Source organism: Podarcis cretensis, assembly GCF_951804945.1.
Source record: "Podarcis cretensis genome assembly, chromosome: 12".
NCBI lineage: Eukaryota > Metazoa > Chordata > Lepidosauria > Squamata > Lacertidae > Podarcis > Podarcis cretensis.
In genome coordinates this window covers 22,179,252-22,203,887 of record NC_137181.1, presented here as the reverse complement: position 1 = coordinate 22,203,887, position 24,636 = coordinate 22,179,252, and the positions used below count along the sequence as shown (strand labels likewise).

At 43.7% G+C, this 24,636-nt stretch overlaps 1 protein-coding gene across 1 annotated transcript in view; it reads left to right on the top strand.

Moving 5' to 3' along the window:
- GPR158 (G protein-coupled receptor 158) overlaps positions 1-24,636 on the top strand; it is a 119,627-nt gene that overhangs the window by 6,569 nt on the left and 88,422 nt on the right. The window contains exon 2 of the mRNA XM_079948123.1: positions 11,268-11,373. Within this exon, the coding sequence (XP_079804249.1) occupies positions 11,268-11,373 (106 nt within the window). The remainder of the gene's footprint in view (positions 1-11,267; positions 11,374-24,636) is intronic.

Genomic DNA, 24,636 nt, shown 5'->3' with positions numbered 1-24,636 from the left:
TTAGCCTGGGGGCAGGTGCATCTTGCTACTGGCGTGGGTCCAGTTGCAATTACGTGTGTTCCTCCTTCTTGCACTGGGACAAGTAAATTGTAAGAGCAAGCTATAGGCAAGCAATGTAGCTGAGATAATAATTGCAGAATTGTTGCGTTGGAAGGCAAATAGACATTCCATTGTGGTGACCGCAAGCTAGATTCAAGATTTGGCGCCTAGCTTATATACCGAAGTTTCTAACGCTGTTTTCACGCAGCCCTCCCCGGGTGGCTTTGCAAGGCTAGAATCTTGTCAGATCCCAGCTTCCCAGAAGCTAATTCATCTGACTTCAGTGGCTCTATGAAATTTTAAACAAGGTGTGGTTTTTTTGTTAAAAAAGCATGAACATTTGTGTAAGGAAAAACATGGAGTTTACGTGAGCCTTTAGTGTCATAGGCCCAGTCCTGTGGAACTCTCTCCCAATAGAGGTTCAGTAGGCGTTTTCTGTGCCAACTTTTAAACGCCTCCACCATGGTTTACTCGTCTTCGTTTTTTACTTGGTATGCTTTTGTTGCATAGCTTTTTGTTTTCTGTTTTCAACTGCTTTCTGTGATACAGTGGAATATAAATCATTTTCTAAATAAATTTTATTTAGTTGCTGCCTCACGTACAGGAAGGGCCAATAAGCACTAGGAGTTCTCCAATCCACAGCCTAATATTATCTCCTCACACCTATGGAGTTCATGGGCAGTATTCCATGCCAGTCCTTCTCAGAGTAGACCCAATGAAGCTAATGGGCAGGGTTAACTTACCGTATTTTTCACTCTATAAGACGCACCAGACCACAAGACGCACCTAGTTTTTGGAGGGGGAAAACAAGAAAAAAAATATTCTGAATCTCAGAAGCCAGAACAGCAAGAGGGATCGCTGCGCAGTGAAAGCAGCAATCCACCTTGCTGTTTTGGCTTCTGGGATAGCTGCGCAACCTGCATTCGCTCCATAAGATGCACACACATTTCCCCTTACTTTTTAGGGGGGGAAAAGTGAGTCTTCCAGAGCAAAAAATATGGTATTTTTGATTAGGACTTAGTTGAATACACACCCATATTTCTAGTTGAGGCAATACCTGCATGCTTTATTGGAGAGTTGAACCACTTATCTGGTTGCCTGTTTAGTGACTGGAGGGACAGAACTGCCCGGAGAATGATGTTTGGCTGTACTTGATTTGATTCAATATAATATTTCTAAACTGCTTTTCCAGCAACCAAGCTGAGCTCAAGGTGGCTTTCTACAATAGCAAAGAATTAACAAATAAAAACAGCACTTCCTAGTACAAAAGAAACATGCAACTAAGGTACAATGAATGGATCAAAGCAACACAAAACAGCAAAATCACGAAATTCTTGTTCTAAGCACCTTTTCCATGTGTGTGTTAGCAAATCATACAACTGAAACATAATTGTCATTTAAATCCATTCACAATCTGAAATGTTAAAAAAAAAAGTGGGAAAAATTATACCTGTGTCATTATATCATTACGATTAATCACCACACATGCCTCTCAAAATAGGCTTTTAAATTTCCCTTTCTCTGTGTCATTGAGTGATAATGAGGCTTTTAAAAATTCCAAACTCCTCTTGTTGAGTCCCTTAAGAGTAAAAGGATGAAATATTCATCTTTCTCTCCTTAAAATGCTGCACTGAGTCTTCCCCCAGCAAAATGCCTCTTGTGAGCCATCTGTTAGGGACATATTAATGTTCTGGTTTGCCTGCTCCTTCCCATTTCACCGCTTGGAATGAGAGAAATAACCTTTCAGTACATTTTCTCACCAGACAAGCCTTCAACATTTGATATCCTTTCCAGCTTATCTTGGGGCTGCAACACTCAAAGCAAAATGTGCTACACAGATTTTTTTTTTTTTTAAAGGACAGGCATTCTTCCCATTTAGGAAATGGATTGTAAAGGCTGTATTTATTTCATATTCTTCAAATGTTCCTATTTTCTAGAACCAGCCCTTGGTAAATCACTGTCTCTCCTTTATCCCTAGATTTATTTATTTATTGCTTTTTGAGAATGCCTTGTTTTAAACTGGGTGTGGGGAACCTTTGGTCCTCCAACTGTTGCTGAACTATAACTCCCACCATACCTTTGCCTGTGCTTGCTGGGGGCTGGTGGGAGTTGTAGTTCTGCAACATCTGGAGAGCCAACGGTTCCTCAAACCAGTTTTGAACATTTGTTCCTCACCCCCGCTTCTGATCTCTGCAAATTAATACTGCAATCCTATGCATGTCTGTTCAGAAGCAACTCCTTTTAAGTTCAGTGGGGCACATTCCCAGGTAAGTGAGAATAAGTGTGCTCACCATCTCTGAATAGGGGAAGGGTGTTTAATTCCCTCTGTTTGTAATGTTCAGGCAGTGAGTGCATTGGTTGCTAGAGCTCACAGGAGCTGATGTTGCTACCTGTCTATCTTGGGAAGCCATGGAGGAACGCGCCTTTGTGGGTGAAGTCAAGCTGTTGGCAGTTTGCAGCGCCTGCTGTGGCTGTAGAGACCGATGTGGGAGAGACAAGTTTTATTGCAGCTGGGGCAGATGAAGGCATCCAGTTGTGCTGCTGCAGATGCACCATGGCATTTCCCCCCTCTCCGCTCTCCTCCCAGCGGTCATTCCTCGTCTGGTTCCTGATATGGACTTGACTGCCTGTCTAAATGCGCTACATCCGCAAGCGATTCCCACATGGCAATGTGGGATGTTCTTAGCCTTCATGTAACGTTTGCAGACATCTTTGTAGCACAGAGTTGGTCTGCCAACGGGCCTGGTGCCTGAAGCCCGCTCCCTGTCAAGCACATCCTTGGGGATCCTGCCATCTTCCATTCTGTGGACACAACCAATCCAGCATAGATATCGCTGAGACAGGGCTGGGAGAGCACATATTTGTTTGGAATTCTGTCCTGCCATGTGGCGCTGTGGGTTAAACCACAGAGCCTAGGACTTGCCGGTCAGAAGGTCGGCGGTTCGAATCCCCGTGATGGGGTGAGCTCCCGTTGCTTGGTCCCTGCTTCTGCCAACCTAGCAGTTCGAAAGCGCGTCAGAGTACAAGTGGATAAATAGGTACTGCTCCGGCGGGAAGGTAAATGGCGTTTCCATGCGCTGCTCTGGTTCACCAGAAATGGCTTAGTCATGGTGGCCACATGACCCGGAAGTTGTATGCCAGCTCCCTCGGCCAATAAAGCAAGATGAGCGCTGCAAACCCAGAGTCGGGCATGACTGGACCTAATGGTCAGCTCCTGCAATGTTTCAGGGGGGTTATTTTTTGGTGCGGAGGTGGGGAGACTCAGACTCCCTCTCTGTCCTCCCTTCCTTCTAAACATTACATTTTTGCATATAGAAAGCTTCATCCTGTGCTGTGTTTCCTCTGCTGGCAGAATTCAGCCAAGCAGTAATTGAAGCGAGAAAAGTCTATTTAACGAGCTCTTTTGATTAAATTACCGGGAACTCCCCAGATATGCCGTGATCTATGCCATATATCTGAAGGCGCATTAGAAACTGCCATAATCTCATTGACAAGATAGATTTCAGATCTGACTCTTGCAAACTGCTCCAAATGGTCCAGAGGGATTTCCCTTTGCAGGTGGATCTAATTCATATGCCCACATTGCTGTGCCCAGTTTTCGGATTAAATTTATTTTTAGTGAAGGCTGCTGTCCTCTTCAAAATGCACGCCGGAGGAAAAAAATATATGGTAGTAGTACATCTGCACAGTTCTGGGAGAGAAAGCTGCCTGCATTTATGAAAGATGAACCGTAGGGAGGGGATGTGTGTTCATTACATAGAATCATAGAACTGTAGAGGTGGAAGGGAGCACAAGTGTCATCTATTCCCACCCCCTGCAGTGGATGGATATTTTGCCCTAACATGGGGCTGAAACCCAAAATCCTGAGATTAATAGTCTCTACCGACTGAGCTATCCCATCCATAATGTGACTTGATCTAGTCTTCATGCAGACGTGGACCAGATCATAGTGTGTTGCATGGGAAAACCTTTGCCGATTGGAGTTCGGACTTCTGCACTGGCGTTGACTTAGAGCATGCGTTCACACATGCATTCCCAAGTCTTTTCTTTCTTTCTCAAATGCTTAATATTTTTATTTAGATCCCACCTTTCCTGCAATGAATTTGAGGTGGTGTGTTTGGTCCTCTCCCCTCTCGTTTTATCCACAAAACAACCCTGTGAGGTAGCTTAGGCTGTAAGAGAGTGTGTATGGCTGGTCCAAGGTTACACAGTGGTTGAATGGGGATTTGAACCCTAGTTGTCCACATCTCAGCCCAGCAAGTCCCCAGTCTTTACTTAACCACTGATTTGCACATACAGGGCTGTTTCTGAAGCACACAACCACTTTACTTGGGACAGGAGAAATCCCTGCTTCTTATTGGTAGAGAGAAAGTCGTGTGTCATAATTTACATGGCGTGGGTATATAATTTTTCTGCTTATGTTCTTCTGTGCTGCAGTATGCTATACCTCTGAATTAAATCATAGTTTTCCTTCATCTTGCACCATACTCTTAAGAGGATCTTCGTTTCTACGATACAATAAAACAAATGTTTCAGATTTCTTATGGCATCCAAAACAACTGTTTAAAACACCCATAAATAAATAAATAAAACTAATAAGCAAAAACAAACCCAAAACCAGATTAAAGTACATGCCAGCATTCTGCATATGTCAGTAGGCTTGCCTAAACAAAGAAAATGTTTTTAACAGGCACTTAAAAGAATTTCTTCTCATGCTGTGGTAGAAGGAAGTGCATACCTTCCAGATGCCCTGTGAAAAACAGGACATCCTGTTTCTTTGTGCAGTATCTCGGTGGCCATTTTTGGTGCTGTGATCTTGTGTGCTCTCGCCCCGAGAAAGTGCTTTTTTGGGGGGAGGGGGGGGCTTGGCAAGAGCGAGGCTGGCTATGTGTCTCGCCCAGGAGCACACCCTGGAAGACATGTGTTCCGGTTTTGCATTGGAAATATGGTGGTACCTTGGGTTAAGAACTTAATTTGTTCTGGAGGTCCATTCTTAACCTGAAACTGTCCTTAACCTGAGGTACCACTTTAGCTAATGGGGCTTCCTGTTGCTGCCGCGCTGCTGCTGCTGCGCAATTTCTGTTCTCATCCTGAAGCAAAGTTCTTAACCCAAGCTACTATTTCTGGGTGACCTGAAGCGTCTGTAACCCGAGTTACCACTGTAGTTGGATGGTATGGAAGTGAGGGAGAAGGAAAACTCTGATCCTAAGATGGTTAGATGGCGCCTTGGGTGGACGCAGGTGGCGCTGTGGGTTAAAGCCTCAGCGCCTAGGGCTTGCCGATCGAAAGGTCGGCGGTTCGAATCCCTGTGGCGGGGTGCGCTCCCGCTGCTCGGTCCCAGCGCCTGCCAACCTAGCAGCTCGAAAGCACCTCCGGGTGCAAGTAGATAAATAGGGACCGCTTACCAGCGGGAAGGTAAACGGTGTTTCCGTGTGTGGCTCTGGCTCGCCAGAGCAGCGATGTCACGCTGGCCACGTGACCCGGAAGTGTCTCCGGACAGCGCTGGCCCCTGGCCTCTTAAGTGAGATGGGCGCACAACCCCAGAGTCTGTCAAGACTGGCCCGTACGGGCAGGGGTACCTTTACCTTTACCTTTATGCCTCTTTCCGGCAACTCCTACAACCAAGCTGGTGCCAAATGTATTGCTTTCCTTTCCTTTTGACGACATCAGTGAGGCTGAGAGGGGTTTTTTGCTGTCTGAGCAGCCCAGGACCCCCATACACACTGCCCAGGTTTGCACCCCAAGGAGGCCACTTTGGTGCTGCTATCACAGTGGTTTGACTTCACCCCTGGAGGCATGCTCCATTGAGTTTAGGTGGCCTAATTCTAACCATGGATACCCAAAAGTAGGCCTCATTGGTTCCAGTGAGATTTCTTCCTAGTTAAGTGTTGGTAAGCTTGCAGCACTGGGGGCTGTGAGAGGAGCGCCCAAACTTCCCTTTGAGTGCCTTTTCAATCAAAGAGCGATTCCTGACATTTATAGACTTCCTCTCCTGTCATGGTTGTAGAGGGGTTAGCTGTGTGAGTCTTTTGCAGCAAACACAGCAAGAAATCCTCTTAAGGACAAATAGATTAATTCTGGCAGGAGCTTTCGTGGTTTAGACCTGGATGCATGAAGTGTTTGTCTCAGTGGGTTGACATATATACATACAGACACATGGATAAAGAGAGAGACAGTGTGAATAGCGAGGCCAAATGAAATGTAAGCACTCTAGCCTTTATGACATATCTGTGCAAAGCTCAAATGTGCACAAGATAAGCATGGCGGCCATACACAACAGTCGTAATTGGAGGTAACACAATCTTCCTAGCTCTGCTGAGCAACCTTATTGTATTGCCAAGCAGCCAATTACTGCTGTTGTGCTTCTAGCTGAATCTAGCTGTTCTAGATTGAATCTACAGCAAGGAGAAAGATGATTTTCCACTGAGAGATTTTTGCATTCTGCAAGTGTTTCATGCCCTCCAACCATCAGTGTGGCATAGTGCCTGGGCTGGTGTAGTGGTTAGAGTGCTGGACTAGGACCTGGAAGGCCAGGGTTCAAATCCCCACTTCAGCCCCCCACTCACTCTCAGCTTAAACTACCGCATGCAGACCTTCCAAGTGTTGCTATTTTCCAAGAACAGTCCTGGCTTTACAGAAGCTGTCCCGGTTTCTGATTTAATCCCAGAATGTCCCTCTTTTCCTTAGGACGTCCCTATTTTCATCGGAGAAATGTTGAAAGGTATGCCTCATGGGGTTGTTGTGAGTATAAAATGTGGAGGAGATGTATGTCATATATAAATAATGTAATATAAAAAATAACTAATAATACAATAGGTCAGTGGTTCCCAAACTTATTTTCCCTCACAGATGACTTGAAAATTGCTGAGGGTCTCGGTGGACCTCTTAATGATTGTTCTGCCTGTTGTAGCAATTGTGATGCGCTGTGCTACATGCTAAACTATTTTTAATTGTATTTTCATTGCTTCTTTTATTTCTTATATTGTATTCCATAGCGTTGCAAGTTGCATGCTACAGATTTTAGATTGCAATGCAATAAAATACAATATAAGGAGCAAAAAAGGAAATAAAGCAATATAATATAATTAGAAATCAGAACGAACATTTAATGTGCACATGCTGCGGACCACATGAATGAAGCTTGCAGACCACTAGTGGCCCATGGACCACAGTTTGGGAGTCTTTGAATCCCACACCACTTAAAATTAACCTCCAGGTTTTAACAACCGCTGAAGGAACAAAGGGAACTGCCTTATGCTGCATCAGACCATAGGTATATTTTGCTCAATATTTCCTACACTGACTGGCAGTGTCTTTCCAGGGTTTTAGGCAGATGTCTCTCCCACCCTTACCTGGAGATTCCAGGGACTGAACTTGGGACCTTCTGCCTCTAAGGGGGCTGCTCCTTCCCTGAGCTATGGTCCTTCCCCCTGTGTTTCATTTAGCACCTGCTCCTCTGTCTCACCTTTCTCCCAAATGATGCAACCTGCCCTGCAACACGGGGTTTGTAATAACAGGCTTGTCTTTCTGTCCTCTTGTATGGATTGCTCTGATTTAATGAATTTGAATTGCTCTAGACACTTAAACATGCTATAGTTTATTCTCAGCCTGGGATAGCTCAGCTGGTAGAGCCCCAGACTCTTAATCTCAAGGCCAGGGGTTCAAGCCCCACGTTGGGCAAAAGATATGTGCATGGCAGGGGGTTGGACTGCATGACCCTTGTGGTCCCTTTCAACTCAGAATTCTACGATTCTGTGATCAGTGTGCATAGCTGCAACATATCTGTTGATGGGCTTTCAAACTAGTAAGTTTGTAGTACTTCATGCTAGCATTGTAAATAATAAAAACAATGATGATGATAGACATTGGGGAGCTAGCTTTCTGTGGGCAAAATGTCCTATACGAATGTCAGATGGTCTTCAATTACCTTCGTTGGTTCGTTTTGAATACCGAATTCTGAAAAGCGCCACTGCCAGTCTCAGTGAATATCAGGCTGATCTAATGCTGCTGACAAGCCAAATTGTACTTATCGTGCATTTAACGTCTTATGTCCTGATCAAACATCTGGACAGCACAGTTAATACGGGCGCCTGCTTAGTAGGTTAATAGATAATTCATTTTTAGGTTTTTAATTCTATTTGGTCATGGAGGTTTCAAGTTAAGCTGTGATGCATTATTATTATTATTATTTCTTCTCTCAAAAGTAAAAAAAGAATAACAGTGCAAGGTAAAAATCTCAATATAAACTCAAATAAATCCACTACCTATCCTGGGCAAACTGCATCCACCACTAAATATTTTCCTATTTCACCTCCTTTGGCTACTTCTGCCCACTGTGTTTTACATCCAATATTCTGTTGAATACCCAGCCTCCTTCATGTACTAAAGTGGTACCCCTCTGTTTGTTTTTGATGCTACTGTCTCTCTACCTTGTTCCTGATCCTCCCTCTCTAATTTAAGCTCCTCAATTCCCACCCCCTTTAAATACACTGAAAGAAGTAATCTTCAAATACGTAAACAGGCTTTTTTGGCCGTGTATGTGTTACTGGCTTAAAACGCAGTGAGGTTGTTCTTTTCTTTTGGCTGCGTTTCAAAACTGTGTTTGTACATGGTTTAACAGATCAGCACGGTTTTCTGTGTATCTTAAGCTGCCTGCTTTATGTCCACACCAGGAAGCAGGGATGTATTCAGCCAATGAGCAGGTCTCGATTGGGATCAAAACTGGTTTGGTGCATCAGAATGCAGTATTTCACAAGAAACAACAGGGTGGATGTGGATTGGGGTTGTTCTCACGTGCACACGGCTTCCCAACCCAGTGGTGGGGAGAGCACTAGATGTAGAGTAAATGGGAGTGTGTAGACAGCCTTACTCTGTTGCTTCAGAAGCCTAGGGATTGATTAAATCGGCTTCATATACAGGAGAATAGGAGAAATATGCTATTACTAATTCGACAATGGAGTCAATTACCTAGAGCAGGGGTAGCCAACATGGTGCTGTCCAGTTGATGTTGTACTATAGTTCCCATCAGCCTCAGCAAAAAATGGCCAATAGTCAGGTATGGTGAGAGTTGTAGCCCAGTTGGGGAGCCCCATGTTGGCTATCCCTGACCTAGAGGGGTGCCCGGCCCTTCCTTACTGGAGGTTTTCAGCCGCCTGCCAGCAATGCTCTACTGATGGATTTCCAGCATTGAGCCGGGGGTTTAGTGGCCCACTTCCAGGAGTCACCTGGAGCAGCTGAAATTCTCCACACCTGTTCCTCAGATTTGCCATCATTTCTTGGCTCCTGGTCCTGTGCCTTCACAGTCGCAACTTGAACTGCAGATATTACCAAACGTTTCTCACCATGAGAAGCCTCAAATCATTCTTGATATTTTTATTTATTAAATTTGTATATCACCCTTCACCCAAAGATCCCAGGTTCACAACAGGAAAAAAAAAAATACAAAACCAGGACATAAAATATTTAATAAAACAAAAAACCCCCACAAATAACCCCCTCCCCCTTCATCTCAGAGTAGTTCACAAATGAAATTCTACCTAACTGCATGAAAATGTCCCTGGTCTTCCTGAACTTAGAAATGTGTAATTTGTGGGTTATGTTATGTTTAAGCCCTGTAGTGTCCTCCATTTCTGGGCCAAAGAAATTCTCGTTGCAGCCAGCATCCATGTCAAAAGTTCCTTAGTTTGGTAAAATTGCTGTTGGATCATCCCACAAGTTCAAAAGGGCAACCTGCGGGGAGGCTTGGATGGGACATTTAACATTTTTAAAAATATTTCTCCGAAAACATTGGTCCAAAATTCAGATGCCAGAAGTATCTGAGTTGTATTCAAGGGCAGCCCTGTATTGAGCAGGGAGTTATGAAAGCATGAGTCAGCATTGAAAAATCCTCTCTACTGAAGAAGGGATGAGTCTACACAATAAACACAGAAGATAAAAAGCACTTCTGGCCCCCACAGCAAACCTGTTTATTGAAAAGCAGGTCAAGCAGGACTCTTAGGCTCTGTACCTGTAGTTGGTTAAGTAATTCTAAGCCTTCCGATTCAATCAAGAATATTCTGCAAAGGGAGCCAATTCCACAAATGGCTCATAAATCTAATTGACTAATATTGGATTGCATCCAGTGTTTGTCATACGCAGAGTAGGTAGGCCCACTGAAATCAATGGGTACGAGGAGTCCTGTGGATAGCTCAGTTGGTAAAGCATGAGATTCGTAATCTCAGGGTTGTGGGTTTGAGCCCAACATTGGGCAAAATATCCCTACATTACAGGGGGTTGTACTAGATCACCCCCGTGGTCCCTTCCAACTCTACAGTTCTATGATTCTATGACTAACCAAAGTCCATTGATTTCAATGGGTCTGTTCAGAGGAGATCTTAGCTGAATACAACTCCTATTAGAGTACTGTGAAAATTGTGAAATCTGCTTGATGCAATTCTTTATGTGATACTGGCAGCTATTGACAATGGCGGAAACAAAACGAATGGCTCTCTTCCAGCTTAACATCTCATGTCGTGCAACACATGAGCTGATGATGATTCAGAGAAGGCTTAAGAGTTGACTGGGAGCTTGTTGTGATGTTGTTTTCAGACTGTAATGGAGAGACTGAATAGGTTAGACTGGGCCAACATCTGTGGAATGGGTAGGAGTACACAAGCTTTTGAAATGAAGAATTGCACAAAACATAAAGCATTTGCAGCTATCCACTAATGTGTAACAGCCCACTAAAAAGGTATCCTTTTTACTCATGGTACTAATAACCAGAGCAAGTTTGGCACTCGTTATCAGAACCAACTTAGTGAGATGATTAGTGTGTATGGATTTAACAGTGCTTAGCTGAATTTTTTTTTAGGTGCTATTTTGTTAATGTTGTTAACATCGCTTTATAGAAATGCTGTATTGATTTGTTAATCACATTATATGACCCATGCTGTAAATGTCTTGTTTAGCTTATTTTCTGGTTGCTGTTTTGTTACTAGTGTTTTATAGATTGCAGTTGTTTTATTCATGCTTTGTTAATTATCTTATATGATTTATGCTGTATTTATGATGTTCTGCTGTTATTTACTGTTTGTTAGTATCCTAGAAATACAGTACATCAAATCAAATAACCATAGCTTTTCATAAATGCAATTAAGATTCAGCACTACATTCACACCATTTTTAACAGTGAAAGGAAAATGTTGTGTTGAATCTATGTGAATTAATGGCATTTCTTATTCTTCTTCCAGGGGTGTTGTGAAAGTGGACATAAACTTACAAAAAGTGGACATTGACCAATGTTCAAATGAGGGCTGGTTTTCAGGAACTCACACATGCCACTTAAATAGCTCCGAGGTAAGGAAACGTACCTTAATCTCAATGAATGATGTATTCTACCATGTTTCGCTTTGATTTCCACATTGCAAGACTTAACCTTATTTTCCTGCTTTTTAAATGGGAATAAGCTTCCCACACAAGATGGACCGTACAAGCTTTCAATGGCAGCGAACTGTAGAACAAGGTAACTTTGTGGTTGGCAACTGCTGTTCCTTCATCCAAGCCATAGAAGGCTCTTGTAATAAATGGGCTGAAGTTTCTATTTTGGGCTTATGTCTAGTAATCACTTTTAAATGCATGGACACAAATATATGTGCATGCACACCCACCCACACGATTCATGTACAGCCAGACTTGTGGTCCTTTATTTCAGTGCTAAACATACAAGGAAATGCACATAAAAAACCCCCAACAACATGCGTAGGAAAATAATAGCTTGGTTTGAATGTAACGCTAAGCCAAACTACGGCTTAGTGAGAACAAGCAAGGGCACTGGTACACATTGGGAAAATTGTGGCTACTTTGCTCCTCGCATACTCTTGCTGATGCTCTATCAGGAGCTAAGTCATGATTTGGCTTAGTGTTATGTGTGAACCCAGGCTTGTGTTGTTTTAAGCAAACCTTGTAATCGAGGTTTGTTCTTGGCTTACTGGTCCTGGTTTGTTGGGGGAGACAAACCATGAGCTCAGATTTGCATGTAATGCTGAGACAAACCATGGTTTAGCTCCTGGTAGCAGTGCATTTAATTGCATGATTATATACATATTTGATCAGAACTAAACCCAACCCTCATTCAATGAGATTTTCTCCCCTGGGGCCAACATGGTACCCCCAGATGTCGATGGACTGCAACCTCCATCATCCCTGACCATTTACTACCAGGCGTAGGCTGCTGGGAGATGTATTTACACAACATCTGGGGTGGTACCTTGTTGACTCCTCCTGATCTGCGGGATTCTAACCATGTGTCTGGGTTGGACCTTGAATGTAGGAGGCATGTATTTAAGTTACGACTTTGGGTGTGTGACTGGTTTTCAGAAGTATGCTTGTAGTGTGTGGCCTGATTCTGCTTACTTGGAAGTAGACATTGTGTTCAAGAGTACTCCCCTCCTAAGCAGGAGTGTAGCATATTCAGTGGTATTCAGCCTATTTGGACTGGTAGGGTGGAAGACAGGGAGATTGACATTAGGTGGCGCTAGAGCCAGTGACAGGCAGAGCCAACAAATTCTAGTGTTGTCCCCATCCTCCTCCCTACCAGGTTCTACAACGGCAACACTGAGAGTGATGAGGATGAAGCTCACAGCCAGGGCCACGCTCTGAACTTGCTGTTAAGTAAGAAGGCAGGAAAGTGAGGGCTGGCTGAGGGCAGTGCCTCATTTGCTCAAATGGATCAACCGCCACTGGGAGTACCGTATTTTTCGCTCCATAAGATGAACTTTTTTCCTCCTAAAAAGTAAGGGGAAATGTCTGTGCGTCTTATGGAGCAAATGTGTGGTCAATCACTGGCTCCCTTTCCATTCCCACCCCCTTACCCAGGCCTCCATTGTTGAATGTTCTCCAGACTGAGACTGTTTGTTTCCCCAGTGACATGTGACTGGCTGATTAGATTATCTGTCTTGAAACTGTAGAAACTGCAGAACTGTGAGTTGAACCCCATAAAAACAGGATTTTTCCCCTTTGCAAAAGAAGCTGCACAACTTTGAGCTTGATCCTCAAAAAAACGGGGCTTCCTCCCCTTTCCTCCTCTAAAAACTAGGTGCGTCTTGTGGTCAGGTGCGTCTTATGGAGCAAAAATTTGGTATTTCAGCTGTAGAAAAGAAAGATCAGGAGGGAGGTGTCCATAACGTAGCAGAATGACGAAAGAACAGCAAGGCAAATTCTGTGGGGAAGGTCCTTAGCATCTGCTTTGCACCAGAAGGTCCCAGGTTCAATCCCTAGCATCTCCAGGTAGGGCCGGGAGGGACCCTTTCTGAAATCCTGGGGAGATTCTCCCAGTGTAGTCAATCCCGTGCTATCAAGCCAATTCAGTATAAGGCAGCTTCCTATGCTCTTTGACCCTGACCAGTCACTTATCAACCATTTGCTGTAACTCTTTGCTTTGGCTAGCTGCACATGAAGGAGTTTGGGTTCACGTAAGGATCAGCATCTTTCAGAGACTTCCAAGATCCTGCCTCCTATTTTGGTTTTAAGAAAAACAACAACTAAGCAAAAGCCTGTTACTTGTGAACGATCTGAAGGCTATAAATAGCTGTAATTATCTTCCGCATACAGCCTGAGTGATGGAGAACATAAGAAACACAATTAATTATAGCAGAAACAAATCAACCCTGTCATCCTGGTCATGGCCACCGTTTGCCCTTCTCATCCTGCATACAGTGGTACCTCGGGTTAAGTACTTAATTCGTTCCGGAGGTCCGTACTTAACCTGAAACTGTTCTTAACCTGAAGCACCACTTTAGCTAATGGGGCCTGCTGCTGCGCCGCCGGAGCACGATTTCTGTTCTCATCCTGAAGCAAAGTTCTTAACCTGAAGCACTATTTCTAGGTTAGCGGAGTCTGTAACCTGAAGCGTATGTAACCTGAAGCGTATGTAACCCAAGGTTCCACTGTATTTGTAAATATAGTGAATATTGCAAAAAAATTCCATATGTCTCTGGTGATTTACACCGGTCAGAATCTAGGTGACATTGTCCAGTACTCAGCTCAGTGGTGGGGGGCCAGGGCCCTCCAGACCCAATACATTTTATAGTGGTCTCCTTAAATACTTTTTTTAGGGGGGTACGGGAGGCGTGATTTGTATACAGTTGTGTCAGGCAGTTGGAGCTTGTGAGTCTTACTAAGTCCTTTCAAGCTTTTCCTCCGTACTTGGATTGTTGCCATTCCCAAGGGCATTCTCAATGCTTGGAAGCAGGGAGTTTGCAATGACACTGTGACAATATTATTATTATTAATTTTTATTTGTTATTAAATTTGAATACCTTTATCCAAATATCACAGGTTGGGTCACGACATAAAAATACAAAATGGGAACACAAAATACACAATAAAACGAAAACAAATCAATAACCCCCCCCCCACAAATATATTTAAAAGACCATAGAATAGTCAATCCCTTTCATGAGCTGCAGAAAAGGGTTTCTTTTGAATTTCTCATTTCCCTAGAGTTGGCCTCTGTCAGGGGATGCCTTTGCCAGGGAAAAGATAAGAGGTGGTAAACTTTAAAAATGCGATGCCAAAATGAAATCCTTCTCCTGGAGCTGACATTTAGATTTGTGCCTGGAATTCCATTCGGGAGCATCTGAAGAGTGAATCTGCTGTTGGCTCTTAATTGTTTTGCATGCAGAATAAATTCCAGTGCAGGTCTGCTGCTTGAGTTGTTTTTAGATCTCAGGAGCATGATGGAAAGCATGACAGGATGTAAGAAAGCAGGAGATCATGAATGATGCATAAGGATGTCTGCAGTTCCTGAGCATTTCACCCTTAAAACTAGAACTCAGCTTTGTTTATTTCTCTGGGCCAAGCTAGACTGCAGTTGCCTTTTTTTTAAAAAAGGTGCTTTTTTGCATACTTGAATGGTGTGACCAAGTGGATGTTGTAAAACAGATTAAAACACCTTTAATGAGGTAGGAAGGGATGCGGGTGGTGCTGTGGGTTAAACCACAGAGCCTAGGACTTGCCGATCAGAAGGTCGGCGGTTCGAATCCCCGTGACGGGGTGAGCTCCCATTGCTCGGTCCCTGCTCCTGCCCACCTAGCAGTTCGAAAGCACGTTAAAGTGCAAGTAGATAAATAGGTACCACTCTGGCGGGAAGGTAAACGGCATTTCCGTGCACTACTCTGGTACGCCAGATGTGGCTTAGTCATGCTGGCCACATGACCTGGAAGCTGTATGCCAGCTCCCTCGGCCAATAAAGCAAGATGAGCACCACAACCCCAGAGTTGGTCACGACTGGACCTAATGGTCAGGGGTCCCTTTACCGTTACTTTAATGAGGTAGGATCTATCTGAAGCATAGCAAAAGCTGGGACCCAGGTCAGTTTGCAGTGCTGGGTGGGGGAACTTGGGGAGTAAGGATCAGTTTAACTTTTCTTGCAGCCAAACCAGGCATGGCACCACTCAAGCAATTTGCCATGGCATGAATGGTTTTCAAAGTAAAGAGCAGCCACTTGGGGCTGGGGCTGGGGCTGTAGCCCTCCAGATGATGATGGACTACAGCTCACCTTTATCCCTGAGCATCAGCCCTGCTGTCTGGAGCTGATGGGAGTTGGAGCTTAGCAGCCTCCAGGTGTGTGTGTGTGTGTGTGTGTGTGTGTGTGTGTGACAGGCTCCCTATTGCTTCCATTGGAGGAGGACATCTAGGCAACCCCCTCTTACAAACTGGGTTAACGATGAGAGGGGCTCGGAATTAAAAATAAAACAAAACATAGAATTCTTGCTTCATTGGTGAGGCTGAATCCAGAACATTTCCCACCCTCTCTCACCTTTTCTTCTGCCTCTATCTTAAGGTTGTGAGCTCAAAGTGTTTAGCCCTCAAAGGGTCCACCTCCAGTAGAATAATAGAATCGCAGAATTGTAGATTTGGAAGGGACCCAAATGGTCATCTAGTTCAAATGCCTGCAATATAGGAATCTCAGCTAAAGCATCCATGACAGATGGCCATCCAACCTCTGCTTAAAAGCCTCCAAAGAAGGAGAGTCCTCCACCTCCAGAAGGAGTCCATTCCACTGTTGAACAACTCTGTCAAAAAGTTTTTCCCGGTGTTTAGCTGGAATCTCCTTTCTTGTAACTTGAAGGCATTGGTTCAAGTCCTACCCTCCACAAGAGGAGAAAACAAGCTTGTTCTATCTTCCATATGACAGCCCTTTAGATATCTGAAGATCGCTATCATATCTCCTCTCAGCCTCCTCTTTTCCAGTAGTTAAAATGCCATTATTGTGATTATTTTGCTATTATGCTTTGTATTATGCTTTTATTATTATGCTGCGTAGACTATGTTCTTAATGTTGTACACCACCCTGAAGTCTTTGGATAAAGGGGGGGGTATATAAATTGAATTAAGAACAACAACAAAGTAGTGCTTCCTCTCTTCCATTATGTAGGAACTGGGTGGCTGCAAATTCTAGTGGAACTCTCAATAGGAATGTTGCATTGGTACCTTAGGAATGGATGCTTCCCCTGGAATTAGCCTTTAACCAGGTGTGAGGAACCTTTGGCCCTTCAGAAGCTGCTGAACTACAACTCCCATCATCCCTGACCAGTGGCCATGGTTGCTGGGGCTGATGAGTGTTGTAGTTCATCAACATCTGGAAGGCTCTTAAATCAGCTTCCATTGGCCTAGTGGTTCTCTCCACACGTTTTGGACTACAGTGACCTGGGGGGTGATGGGAAATGTAGTCCAAAGCATCTGGAGGGCACCAGGTTGGATAAGGCTCCTTTTAACTGCTTAACAGAAACTTGGCATTTCTTAAGCCATGGCCAGCTACCAGCTTTCTAAAATGAAAGGACACGAGTAAATAGGAATAATGGCATGAAAAACGGACTGGAAACAGCAAGGATTTGACATTTAGTTTGCTTAATGAATGGTGGTGTAGCCAGTATTCTGCTCACATTTGGGACTGCCTTATGAAAGGCAGATCGAGGGTGCCAAGGGGCCAGGTTTCTATTTACACTCTTTTCAGAAAGAGCAAAGTGAGAATAAGTAGGTCATGGTGACGGGAAGATTTTGTGTGTTGCAGCTCTGGAGAATGTACTGCATGCTGAAGAGAGAACTGATAAAGAGGGATGGAACATTTCACAGAAGAAGAACAGTGTACATTAGGGCTTTTTTTTTTTTGCATTTAGAAGGAATGATTACTTTAAAGGTACGGTCGAGATTTACCAAATGGCATGGAGGGATTAAGTAGAGACAAGTTATTTCTTGCAAAACATTTGAAGTTTGGCTCATCCACAGGAATTGATGAGCAGTAGTGACAGGACTCTTTCAAACCATGCACAACTCTCAGTCCAAGTGCCAAGCTAGACATGGAGCAATTCACACAATTAACATGTGCATGGATGATTTTTAAATATGCAAATAGCAAGCATGGGGAGCGGGGGCTGATCTAAACTTGGACTTTGATGAGGTAGGGCAGAAAGGAGTGTTACATCGTTTGCCCACCACACCTGCTATTTGCACTGGAAGACAAACTCCCATTTGCACCTGTAGAAGCCTACCTTCCAGCACTAATAGCAGATACAGTGTACGTGATGTGGATTGTGACCCCAGGGGGACCCCCATTAGGGATTCTACCTGTTATTTGTGCCAGAAGGAAAGCTGCCATTGGTGCCAATGGGAGCTTTCCTTCCTGTGCTAATAGCAGACACAAAGAACTGGGGTGGGGGACAGCGATACAGATCTGGATTGGGACCACAGTGGGAGGCAAAGGGTTAAACCTCTGTATCTTCACCAGGTCCCTGATCAGGTCCCTCAGCAGATTTACTTAAACACAAGCACTCATGAACCCATGTAATCACACACCCAGCAGTTGAGAACTGCATAAATGGTTTCACACCTGATTTGGCCCTGAGTGCTGGTGTACTGCAACGAATGGAGGGCTGGGCTCAGACCAGGGAGGTCTCAGCTCAAGTCCTAAAGCTCTGTATGAACATTTCCTTATACTCATATTCATCTAATAGATTCAGCTTGCATTTAAAGGTGAACCTCGGTAATTGGCACTTTTGAAACAATACACAAGCTGAAACACATCTGTCCTTCAAAATTCACGTCTCTGCATTTTGCAGTGTTGTTTTCCAGCTGAGTAATGGGTACAAAGTCATTGTTAGTGGCCCCCTATGGTTTGAATGTGTGGCTTGTATCTACCATAAGCTGTGCATTCAGTACTGTGGGCCAAATTTTATGGAGCTTCCTTTCAGTTGAGGTCAGATGGGCTCCCTCGCTGTTGAACTTCTAGCACCTACTTAATACTCTTTTTTTTTTTGTTATGATTTCAGTAGGTGCTTTAGCTAAATTCTGATTTTATAGTTTAATTTTTTTTTAATCTTCCTTGTACTGAGCTTCTGTATGTCAGAGACCTTAAGCTTTATATACCGTATTTTTTGCTCTATAAGACTCACTTTTTCCCTCCTAAAAAATGAGGGGAAATGTGTGTGTGTCTTATGGAGCAAATGCAAGCTGCACAGCTATCCCAGAAGCCAGAACAGCAAGAGGGATTGCTGCTTTCACTGTGCAGCGATCCCTCTTGCTGTTCTGGCTTCTGAGATTCAGAATATTTTTTTTCTTGTTTTCCTCCTCCAAAAACTAGGTGCGTCTTGTGGTCTGGTGCATCTTATAGAGTGAAAAATACGGTAAATTGTCGAAATGATAATGATAGATTAGAAGGCGGCATGCAGGGGGCGACAGGAGACTGCAGAGGGAATAGCAAATTGGCAAAAAATAAAATAAAATGGCTCCCTTCTTTTAGTTTTGCTTGAGATAGCTGCTGGGTTCAAAGCTGTTCTGCCAATGCACCAATTGGATTCCGCCTAACGATAGTATATTTATTTATTCAATTTCTAACCCTCCTTTTTCTCCAAGGAGCTGTCCACAACAACCCTGTGAGATAGGTTAGGCTGTAAGGCAGTGACTGGCCCAAGGCTGCCCAGTGAGCTTCATGGCTGAGTGGGGATTTGAACCCTGGTCTTCCAGGTCCTAGTCCAACACTCTAACCACTACACCACATCTCCGGCCCACTGTGTCCAATCTTAAAGAGCAGTTTGGATCTGTCCTTTTTAATTGTCTCATTGCACCATTTTGAATTGCGCATGGCTCTTTGTCTCAGGTTGTTGGCGAAGCACCCCAGATGATAAGCTATACTTAGCAAGTGTGATAGTGACTCATTAAAGTTTGAGTCTTAAGTTATTTGTGAGAGGACAAGAATGCAGGTGGAAAATATAGGTGTTGTGACGTGAAATAAATAAATAGAACTGCGCGCCACCTTCTGTTCTTTCTTAATTTGGGCAGTGAAATTCTGTATATTAAAAAGCTGTCATATTCCCTTTTTGCACACAAATGGATTAACATCTTCTACTATGGGCGAGTCTTAAGTTGAACAAAATGTATGATGTGGCAATACACCCTCTAAGGGCTAAGAAGAATTCATGCACCTGATGCCTACGTCATAATGAGTAATAGGATAGTAAGAAAAATGAGTTCTCTTAGGAAACCTGACAGCTTAAATTAGGTCCCAGGAGCGCAATATTCATCTTGAAATGCCACCAACCCTTGGGAAGCAGAAGAAATACAAAGGCTAGCCAAATGAATATTTTGTTGCTGTTGGGGTGTGTGTGTGTCTGCATAAATGCAATCCTTTTACTCTAACTTCTGATGGTGCTGACTTATTGCCAGTGTTTCATCTCAAACTGTAATATCAGAATCTTATGCTAGATGTCATTAAAGAGAGAGAGAAAAGAAAGAAAGAAAGTTGAGTCTCCTGGGAGATTCTCTGCAAGCAATATAGGGTTTGATCTCTAGCTATACTATCAAAATACTATTTTTTCCATACCACATGCCTTAAAAAGAAGAGTTGTAGTGGCATACAACCTGATCTTAGGATATGAATTGTGAGTACCACCTCTCCATGGCAGAACTATGCTGCTTCTTGATACGGGGTGGGGGGAGAGCTTTAATTTAAGACATTAATATGCCACTTCACTAAGGGACGTGGGTGGCGCTGTGGGTTAAACCACAGAGCCTAGGACAGTAGGTCAGCGGTTTGAATCTCCGCGACGGGGTGAGCTCCCATTGCTCAGTCCCTGTTACTGCCAACCTAGCAGTTCGAAAGCACGTCAAAGTGCAAGTAGATAAATAGGTACCACTCCAGCGGGAAGGTAAACAACGTTTCCGTGCACTGCTCTGGTTTGCCAGAAGCGGCTTTGTCATGCTGGGGTTCCTTTACCTTTATGGCACTTAACTATCCACATTTCTATGCAGCATTTCATTTTCAGTGTCTCTATATATTGGGCGTGTAATTGCACACTGTCAAATGATGCTCCTGTTCTGCCCCTTTTCCTAAGCAGTCATACATCTCGCCAGCAATTCGCTTTACCCCCCAAGAAGTGCTACATGGAAATGATCTCAGGTGTCTAGAGCAGGCCTGCATTAAGCCAATTTAGAAAAGGAAAGGAAAAAGGAAGAGTTCAGTCTCCAGGAAGATTTCATCCATTCATACAAACAGTACAGGAAAGGAGGTAGTTGTGTGTGTCTTTTGTAAGCTACAGGGTGGTTCATTAGATGTGCTGAAAAAGTAAATTTTATCCAGTGGGAGGGGCAGCTTGTGTTGCTTAGCTTGAGTTCATGCAGATGACAAGGAAGGGAGAAGGTACGAAAGGGCATGTTGAGAGAGAAAGATAGAGAGAAAGGGGGTTGGAGAGAGTGAGCAAGGGGTGTGTGTCCTCTTTGATGTAATGTTATTTCAGCCCTGGTGCTCTTGAAGGTAGCTGTCTCCATCAGACTGACAGACAGACAGACAGACAGACAGACAGACAGACAGACACAGAGGGAATTACAAGGATGAGATCCAGGCTCGCTGATAGATGGTGCAGCTCCCACTAATAGTTCACATAGATTTGGAGGCTGGCAAACAGGAGGCTTGCTGATAGCTTTAGTAAAGCCGTTCAGAATTTGCTAACAATGAGTCGCTTTCTTTGATTGCCAGGTGGTAGTTAGGCGATGCTGGGGTAGAAATGGGACACACATTGTTCTATGCTGGTAGACATCTCCCTTTGACGGAGGACGTTTCCTCTAGGTAGGATAGGAGCTTGGTGGATGCTACAGTCAGCTACACGTAGAATCAAAGATGGAATCATAGAATCATATGGCTTCTATGCATGCAGAAGCTCCCAGGTTCAGTTCCCAGCATCTCCTGGTGGACCTGGGAAAGATTCCCTGCCTGAAACCCTGGAGGGCCACTGCCGGTCAGTGTAGGAAATACTAGGTGGTCAGTGGTCTAACTTGGTGTAAGGCTTGTCCGTGCCTCTCTACCTACCAAATACTCTCCACAGGGAGGCTTATCAGGTGTTGAACTTGATGGCATTTTGGAACGGGCTGAAGATTTATTTATTTATTTTAAATTTGCCTGGGTAACTGCATCATGTGCTGCCTCTGTATCCTTTCTGCTGAATGTGATGCTTGGCTTCTTAAAACTGCTCTTCCTTTTCACTCTCTATGGCCCAGTTGTGGTTATCCTTCTGGTTTCATGTTTATGTGTCTATCGTTCTGCTGTAAGCCACCCTGGGAGTTATGAAGAGCAGCATAAAAATATTTGCAATAAATCCTGGAAGAAGGGGCAGAGTGATGCGCAATAGCACACTGTGACGGCACATATTTTGTGTCCTAATAACGGCTGTTGCTGACATGGCTTGTTCTTCGGAAGTTAGTAGTCCCTCTAGAGTTCTGTAGTCTGTCCCCCAGAAGGAGACTTTCCGAGTGCTTAGGAAATGAGACAAAGATGTAAAAAAAGTAGACATAGAGAAACTGTCTGGAAGCAGTGATTTTATTGCCTTGTTTTGATTGATCAATTGTTTTTCTTGTTTGTGTGTGGTTTTTAAAGAATGTAATATGCTGTTCACTTGGGGACCCCTTGGAGTCGAGAAGAGGTATACAAATAAACTGTAATGATAAAAACCCCTCATTTTATAAATAACATTGCTGCAAAAGCCAGTGGGATGTGTTAGAGACACTTGTGAAAAATACTGTGGAAACGAGAGCCTTCCACCGTTAACATTCTCTGGGCTTGTTTGGGTTGCCATTTGGCGTTTGCAGGGCTGTTTGCCTAGAACAGAGCGTGGGACCACTTTGCTTTATTGTCGCCTCCTGGTTCTAGGAGACAGCAGGTCAGGGGATTTGGGGGGAGGGGATTTGACTGGCCTGCCACTTGCCTGAACAGCTTCTTTCCCCATTTCCAACATTTCTTGTGCCCCCTCCTCCGCCTCTGACTGCTAAGACCCTTCCCTTCTCTTGCCTCGCAGGTGGCACCAAACCCTATAAATTGCTGGCCCACTCTCCTGGGTCAGCCTCTGCCCCCCCCCCCAGTTGCCAGAGCCCTGCAAGTCCCTGACACTAAGGTTGGGAGTTACTGAGAAACCAGAACCTCAGAGGTCCCCCCCCAAATTCTTCTTCAGGTGTTCAGGGCAAATGCACAGGGGATTTTGAGAAGGGGGAGGTCCAATCAGTCATCCCCGTAAACCACTTTGAAGTTTTTCTTTCTTTCTTTTTCCAATCAAGCGGTATATATGCATTTTATGAAATAAATGAAATAAGTAAAATGCTTTGGCTTCCTTGTGAAAATAAACACTTCACTATCTCAAGGCTCTCATTTATAAAATGTTTCTCAGTGACAATTCTCTGTCTCTGTGTGGGTTGCAACAATTTCATTTATCAAATGTATTTTTGTCTTGGCTTGTTTCGTTCTGGCTTTTTACACTAGGGTTGGCAAAGCCAAGAGGTTTTTCCTTGATAAATGTTCATTTGTTGAGAAAGCACCAGGTGCCTGGAAATGTGCGCAGTTTTAATGCAGTGAACAGGACTGTACTTGGCATTGAATGATGATGGCAATCCCATGATAGTCATTTAGTTTGTTTGGTGTGGTTTTTTTTAAAAAGCTATGTTTAAGTCCTTGACTGTCTCTTTAAAAACTTAAGAGAACTCCTTTTTAAAATAAAAATAAAAAATAGGTGCATTTTATCAATTGCTGAAAGCTTCCCAAATGAAGAAGATTTGCATCATTGTTCTTTATAGGAAAAGCCCATATAGGAGAGCAACTTGGTGGTGTTTAGGCCTTTCTCCAATAACAGTTATATATAAAGAAAGACAGAGGCTTGTCAAAGCTTTCAGTGAAAAGTGGAGCTTTGCAAAATACGTTTTTCAACATAAAGGAAAAGTGGGTTGCTTAGCTACAGCTCTTCAGCCGCCACCACCACTCTCTAAAAATAATAAACAATTAACAATATGGCCTAGTTCATACTTTTCATAGCTCCAGTGCAACCGCTGAAAGGGAGCAGTAGATGAAGCCACTCTTGGGCTTGCAACCCAGTTGCTAATGGGTGTTGTGAGAACTGGCATCTCCAGATGGACTAGCCCCATGTTGATGCCAAATTAGCACAGTCACAAAGGTTGAGCAGTGAGGGCCTAGGCTCCTGCACAAGGGACATTCATTGAATGTTGGAAGTTTCCGGACAGAGAAAAGAAAGTACTTCTTCACATGGTGCATAGTTAAAATATGGAATGTGCTCCTATAAGAAATAGTGATGGCCACCATTTTGGATGGCTTTAAAAGAGGATTAGACAGATTCATGGATCAAGATAGCTCAGTTGGTAGAGCATGAGACTCTTAATCTCAGGGCTGTGGGTTCGAGTTCCATGTTTGGCCTTAGACAGTGGCAATATGGTTTTATATTCCAATTTTATCCTGTGAACCACCCTGAGACCTGCAGGTATAGGGTAAATTCAAATAATAATAATAATAATAATAATAATAATAATAATAATAATCCATCTTGGCAGAATTACCCAGTAACTTATGCCCAAACAAGTCTTAAAAATTGGGATATTGTCTATTGCACACAGACACAACCAAAATTTGCACATTTTACATTTCAAAGGGGAATAGCTCAGCACCAATGCATATTCATTAACATTGGTGAGGATAGCTCAGAGTTGAGCATCATCAGTTCAGACAAGTGGACTTTGGACTGTGCACACAAGGTACTTTAAAAGAGCAGAAGCAAAAACGAGACTGCTCTAAGCAGAGCTGTAGCTATGGGGGTGGGGTGGGGGCCTAGCCAGATATTTTGCTCCCAGTGAAGACTCCAGAAGGACGCCATTGAATCTCTCAGCCTGTTTGTGTTTGTATGCAAATGTATATGGGGTATGTGAGTGGCAAACTGAGTCTTTGACCTGGGTGAAATAAAGCCTAATTCTGCCCCTGCCCCTTCCATCTAAATTTCAAAAGTTGAGAAGGAGAAAGCAGGCCAGGAATAATAAATAATGGAGTAAATCCAATAGGATGTGCCTAGACTTTGCTTCATTTTTAGGTGGGACTCCCAAAAGGTCATAGGTCATAGCTCCCATAGGTCGCCCTTGTCATGCCACTATCTCATCTCCCCTGCCCCCTCCCCAAGTCAATTGGTATCAACTTCGATTTCATTGTAAAAACCAGCCCATAAAATGGTTATTTATATATGAGTCGGCTCTCGGTTCTTTTCCATAAATACGTTTCTACCCTTAGGGGTTTTGCTTTGCAATTTC